The following is a 7,231-nucleotide window of genomic DNA, read 5'->3' as shown; positions in this document are numbered from 1 at the left end:
TTTTCCTATCAATATTTTTTTTTAATTAATTACTGTTAGATTATAATTTATGGCTTGTAGTATGAAGAAAATCCATGTAGAGTGAGAAAAAAATCAATTAAATGAAAGTCTTTACATGAGGGAAAATCACTGCAAAGGCTTTTACAGCAGCTACAAAAACTATTCATTACTCTTGAATTTTTTTCATTTTTTTATGTTCCATAATGGAGTCTTAATTTCTGTTACTGAGATTTGGAAGGCATGGTGGAGCAGTGGTAGTGCTTTGTTCTCCCAGTGTGGAGTTTGCATGTTCTCTCCATGTCCACATTGGTTTTCTCCCACAGTCCAAAGACATGCAGCTTAGGTGGACTGGCATTGATAAACTGGCTCCTGATGAGAGCTTATCTTCACCCTGTGATGGACTGGCGCGCCATTCAGGTCTTGTCCCAGACTTGTGCCCTGTGATTGCTGAGATAGGCTCTAGCTGCCAGCCACCTTTCACTGGATAAACAGGTCATGTAAATGGATCAATTACAGAGGTTTTATGGAGTTAAACCAAAAAGTATCTAATGATCATTCTAATTTTAAAACAAAATCCAAAAAAAGTTACTCTTTGTGTTGAACCTATTAGCTTGGGCCATTCTGAACAAGCTCTGGGAGAAATGGGTAATAAAATCTCCACCATGAAGACAAAATCAATGACCCTTGATCTCCCACCTAAACTTTGAATGAACAGTCCCCACAGAGAGTGGCCCCAAAAAACAACTCACCCAGGCAAGCAAAAAAAACTTTTGTGCAGCCCAGTCATATAACAACATCTATTGTTTGTACAGCTGAAGCCATGAAAGGCTAAACACTCCAATGGCTTTCTAGCGAGTCTGTCTTTACTTAATGTCACCGAGGTAAAGCAATCCACCTTAATAAAAGATGAGTGTCTGCATGTGTCTGTCTGTTTGTCCGTCTGGTTGCTATGTCTCTGCAATTCCAAATGTTGGCACAACACAATCATATTTAGTTAACAAAATGAATAAAATGCATTTCATTTGTCATTTCAATAGATGGTACATCACAAACATTACCACTGCTTTAACAAATCCCATCTCATATGGCATATAACAGAGACATAAGCATTGCATTTGTCATTACAACAGATGGTGCATCACAAACAATAACACTTTAATCCCATACCAAATGGTGAATAACAGAGACATATGCATTGTATGGTGCACTGCAAACGTTAACGCCAAGGTCTACGTTGATTACTTAGGTTTCAACACATCTTAGAGGGGTAGAACAGCTTGTAATTTTTTAAAATGTTAATGTATGTTTGGAAGATTTTTTATGACCTTAAGGAAATCAATGCGCTTTTCTGAGTACAGATGATGGTTTAATGATTCTAACAGACTAACATAATATTTTTTAATACAGTACAATACAATACAATTAATTTTTTGTATAGCCCAAAATCACACAAGAAGTGCCGCAATGGGCTTTATCGGGCCCTGCCTCTTGACAGCCCCCCAGCCTTGACTCTCTAAGAAGACAAGAAAAAACTCCCAAAAAAAACCCTTCTAGGGAAAAAAATGGAAGAAACCTCGGGAAAGGCAATTCAAAGAGAGACCACTTTCCAGGTAGGTTGGGCATGCAGTGGGTGTCAAAAGGAAGGGGGTCAATACAATACAATACACAGAACAGAATAAATCTTCAAAACAGTATTAAAATTAAAAAATTAGAAGTACAGAGTAGAATTTAACAGTAGATGATATCACATAATATGATTTGGATTTATTTAGAGTCCTGGAGACCTCATTCATCAAACTGCCTCCTCCATTTGGCCATTCCACAGCTGAAACAGCGCTAATCCGATGAAAGGACCCCTCTTTCCCATAATTCCTGCGATCCTCCATCAGTGATGACTTTACCTTAGGCAGTTAAAACCACTTGGCAGGTGGGCCATGGCACGAAGTGCCACATTTGAGTACCGAGAAGAGAAACAAAATAGGTGAGGGTTAGTATCAAATTATAACTATTATGTTACTTATGTTTTAGTGCTAATGACTAACAACAGAGATGCAGTGTGGACAGTTAACCAGCAGCTCTAGTCAGGATATGCTAAACTCAAGTAGCGAGCCTTCAGCCGGGATTTAAAAGCTGAGATTGAAGGGGCACCTCTTATAGTAGATGGCAAACCATTCCACAGTTTAGGGGCCCTGTAACTAAAAGCTCAATGTCATATTATTATTAATTCTATTTTATTAATCCTTAGAATCAAAAGCAGACCGGCATCTTGAGATCTTAATGTGCACTCTGGTTTGTAAGTCATGATAAGCTCAGACAAGTAAGCCGGACCTTGGCCATTTAAGGCTTTATATATTAAAAGGAGGATTTTGAAATCTGCCCTAAACTTAACAGGGAGCTAGTGTGAGGATTTAAGAACTGGAGTTATGAGTTCATATTTTCTTGTTCTTGTAATAATTCTTGCGGACGCATTTTGGATTAACTGGAGGCTGTATAGAGAACAGTTTGAACAGCCAGTGAACACAGCATTGCAGTAGTCAATCCTACTAGAAATAAATGCATGAATTAATTTCTCAGAATCCTGTTTATTTAGAAAGCGCCTTAATTTCCCAACATTTTTAAGATGGAAGAAACATGATTTGGACAACTTTGTAATATGTGCTTTAAATGACATGCTAGAGTCAAAGATAACTCCTAGATTGTGGGCTGATTCAGTAAAATTAATGGGGATTCCAACTGAGTTAAATGATGACAAAATATTGTAGTGATCAGCGTCATTCCCTCCAACAATTAACATCTCTGTTTTATCTGTGTTTAAAACAAGTAGTTCTCATCCATCCACTCCTTTAATTCACTAACACAACTAATTAAAGACATCAGAGAAACATAATTTGATCTATCAATCAATCAATCAACATTTATTTATATAGCACATATTCATACAAAAAAATGTAGCTCAAAGAGCTTTACAAAATGAATAGAGAAATAGAAGACACAATAAAAAATAAACATAAGTCAACATTAATTAACATAGAATAAGTAAGGTCCGATGGCCAGGGTGGACAGAAAAAACAAAAAAAAACTCCAAGAGCTGGAGAAAAAAGTAAAATCTGTAGGGGTTCCAGACCAAGAGACTGCCCAGTCCCCTCTGGGCAATCTACCTAACATAAGTCAAACAGTCCTCTTTGTATTTAGGGTTTTCATGGAAGGACCTGATGATGATGGTCACGTAGACTTCTGGCTTTCAGTCCATCAATGTTGGTGCATCATGATGCTTTGAGTAGGTGGTGGTGGCACAGGCCGCCCCCACAAAGAAACCGGAAAAAGAAACAGAAGAGAGAGTTGGGGTCAGTACGGATTTTAGAGCCACTATAAGTGAAAGGTATAGCTGGGTGTCATCTGCATACGAGTGAAAATTAACATTATGTTTCCTAATGAGAGATCCCAGTGGAAGCATGTAAAGTGAAAATTGTAAAGGTCCCAGTAATGAGCCCTGCGATACGCCATCGTTGTGTATAATGATGGAGTACTGTCAGCACATATCTGTACATATTGGAATCGATTTGATAAATAAGATCTAAACCAAGCGAGCACAGTGTCTGTAAGCTCAACATATTTTTCTAGCCTGTGCAGTAAAATAGAATGGTCAATGGTGTCAAATCCTGCACTTAAGTCTAACAACATAATTACAGTGGAGTTTCCTTCATCAGAGGCTATCAGAATGTCATTCACAACCTGCCTTAGTGCCGTTTCTGTACTATGACCAGTGCGAAAACCAGACTAGAATTTCTCAAATAAATTGTAATGCGTAAGGTGTGACTGAAGCTGATTGGCGACTACTTTTTCTAGTAATTTAGAGAGAAAGAGTACATTTGAAATAGGCCTAAAGTTATTTAGTATGTGTGGGTCTAGGTCTGACTTTTTAAGTAACGGTTTAATGACTGACACTTTTAGTGCATCAGGTACTGTGCTATGCAATAATGAACTATTGATAATGTTTAGAATAGGCGCTGCAAGAACATCCATTGAACTGTTTACTAGTTTTGTTGGCACTGGATCTAGGGAACACGTAGTGGGCTTCATTTTAGAAATTAAAGTTAAGACTTCCTGCTCAGTTACAGGATTAAAATTTCAAGGTCTGCTAGGCTAGTATTTGGTTTGTACTGTGATGCTGAGAACTGGGATCTTATATTTTTAATTTTCAGATTGAAGAAGTTCATAAAGTCTGTACTGCTAATATCTGTTGGTATTTTGCACTGTTGATCTGAATTCCCATTTGTTAATTTAGCCACTGTTCTAAACAGTGCCCAATGATTTTTATTATTGCTGTCAATTATTGTAGAATAGTATTCTGAGCGAGCTTTAAAGAGAGCTTTTGAAATTTTTTAACACCGTCTGTTCATATAATTTGAAAGACATGTAGCTTTGTTGTTCTCCATCTGCGCTCCAGTTTTCGACACTCTAATTTAAGAGCTCGAGTGTTTTCATTAAACCATGGAGAGTTTCTATGTGTTTTGATCACTTTTGTTTTAAGGGGAGCCACTGTGTCCAGAGCATCTCTCAAGGTCACATTATAGTGTTAGCTGATCTAAATAGTTTTCCACGTTTACATTTGATGTTAACTGATCTAAATGGTTTTCCACGTTTACATTTGATGTTAACTGATCTAAATGGTTTTCCACAATTACACTTGACTTACTCAAAGTATCTATAAATTTTGAAATAGAATTACAATCTAGATGTTGCACTGTCTTTGTTTTAATCTGTGAATGCATTGGCAAGGGAAGGACTAAATCAAATTTAATTAAGTAGTGATCAGAAATAACTTAATTTAATGGAGTAATGTTTGAATTTTGAATTTCAACTTTGTAAGTTATAATTAAATCTAATGTGTGGTTATGATTATGAGTTGGACCTTTGACATACTGAAAAAATCCTACTGAATTTAACAAAAAAGTAAAACATTTGCTAAAAGTGTCAGTTTCCACATCAATGTGTACATTAAAATCCCCCATCAGTACTACGTGATCATAATTTATAGCCAAATCAGACTAAAGGCTTACTAAATTCAGTCATGAACAATGAATCTTTGCAGGCACACATAGTTTGCTTTCTATCTGTAACCACTTAGATGTTTCCTTTACAAAGACAAAAGTATAAAATAATTAGATTGTAACATGCTGACTGGGTGCTCATCCATTCATTTTCTGATCCCAGTTTTACTAATACAAGGCTGTGCTGAGGCAGTAGCAATGGGTATACAGTACAGCAGAAACCAACAGTGGAAGGTCACACTCATTCACGCCCTTACAGTTACCCACCCTGCATCATCATGCTGCCCTGTCCACTAACCAGCTGGATGTTAAGAAACATAAGCCATTGGTGCAATAACTTGAGAATACTGGGAGGACTGTTTCATCTCAGAATCTGCAAATACTGCCCCAGTCTGCTCTGGTGCACATCACTATCAAGCAATTCTTGAGAGCTCAAACCCTGGTAAATCATGAAAGTCAATCTGGTCATGAAATTAGAGGGTAAAGCCGAAAGAAAATCTTAATATCATAATAGAAAAGGGCACTGTTATTCTCATATGATCTAAAATCTAAGACTTATTCTGGATTAGAAGATGAATGACAGGCAATACCACCACAATTTTATATACTTTGTAGCTTGCCTAATCCACACATTGGTCCATCTAGCGCTTAAGTGCGGAAGTGTCAACGAACTGAAATGAGCTTTCCTACAGTCCACAATACCTATGATGACACTTGCAATACACCCATTCCAAGGTATTTATCAAATATAAAAAGTGATATGAAAAGAAAAAGGACAAAATAAAGTGTTGGGCTTTCCTCTGACATCCCTATTTAACAGCAGCAATGCCAACACCTCTGAACTCTAGACATTCTGACCTTCTTTCCCCCATATTAGTCCTATTAAGTGAGAGTTCACTGTAACTGAATCTCAGATAACTGTGTTCATGTCTTTATTCCAAGAAAATAAACTTTGAGTTAAACTTGTTTTTCTTGTATTCCTTTACAAAAGCTTGACAGAACCACGATGGACACCAGATCGATCGTCAAAGCTTCAGCATTCCTCATCTTGACCCTGATCAGCACTCCATCCAATATCGCCATCTGCTGTGCTTTCCTGGACATGCTGCTAACCGATGGCAAACTCATGCCCACCGATGTCATTCTGTTCCACCTAGCTTTAGCCAACCTGATGATGGCGCTGTCTCGCAGTCTCCCTCAAACGCTGACTGCATTTGGGTGCACCAATTTATTTGATGATTTAGGATGCAAAATTATCGTCTTTTGCTTTCGCCTTTTCCGTGGCCTTTCCATAAGCCTCACCTGTCTACTAAGCATATACCAAGCTGTCATCATTTCCCCTAACATCACCAAGATGGCAGTGCTGAAAAATGGACTGGCAAGGTGTCTTCTGCCCTTAATCATATTTCTCTATGCCTTTTGTACTGCTACATGTCTGAATCCAATTCTATACGCTGTGTCCAAACTGATAAATAATACTGTGCCACCTTACACGTATAACTTGGAATTCTGCTTTATTCCTTATCCTGATGCAGCCTCCTATGTCTCAGCAGGCCTCATTAATTTTTTTAGAGACTTTGTGTTTATCTTATTAATGACCTTCATGAGTGTTTATATTCTAGTACTTCTCTACCAACATGGTAAGAAAGTCAAAAGCATCAGGAGCTCTGATCGGGGTCAGTCAGATTCAAGACCAGAAACCAAGGCATCCCAAGCGGTGGTCACCTTGGTCATCCTCTATGTCATTTTCTTCGGAGTTGACAATATCATCTGGTTGTACTCATTGTCTGTCTTGAAAGCCATATCACTTGTTAATGAAGTCAGAGTCTTCTTTGCTGCCCTCTACAGTTCAGTGTGCCCTGTCGTTGTCATTGCCACCAATCCTAAGGTCAAAGCAAAGCTGAAAAGACTCTCACAATCAGTGAAGAGCATTAACTCTTAAATAAATGAATGAATGAATAAATGAGATATCTAATGTATCTTTATCCTGTGGCTGTTACTTATTTTATGACCAGCTAAAAAGAAATGAAAAACATCTTGGGGTAGTAACTTTAAGACAGTTCTGTCTCAAGAGAGATAGAGAAAACACATCACAATATCAAAGGCCAGCAGACTGAGCAGAGCAACACACCTGAAGGGTTGGTCAATACAGGCCTGGCTTGGTGGACTGAAAGGGCTTC

The 7,231-nt window shown here is 37.9% G+C and overlaps 1 protein-coding gene across 1 annotated transcript; it reads left to right on the top strand.

Annotated features, from left to right (window-relative positions):
* The first annotated feature begins 6,057 nt into the window (after positions 1–6,057).
* On the top strand, positions 6,058–6,993 carry LOC120526689 (olfactory receptor class A-like protein 1). The gene has a single exon (XM_039749847.1). It carries the CDS (start codon positions 6,058–6,060, stop codon positions 6,991–6,993), a length of 936 nt encoding a protein of 311 aa, XP_039605781.1.
* Positions 6,994–7,231: the final 238 nt, after the last annotated feature.

This window comes from Polypterus senegalus, chromosome 3 (assembly GCF_016835505.1).
Source record: "Polypterus senegalus isolate Bchr_013 chromosome 3, ASM1683550v1, whole genome shotgun sequence".
Taxonomy (NCBI): domain Eukaryota; kingdom Metazoa; phylum Chordata; class Cladistia; order Polypteriformes; family Polypteridae; genus Polypterus; species Polypterus senegalus.
The sequence above is the reverse complement of the archived record's forward strand: the minus strand, read 5'-3'. Positions and strand labels throughout refer to the sequence as shown.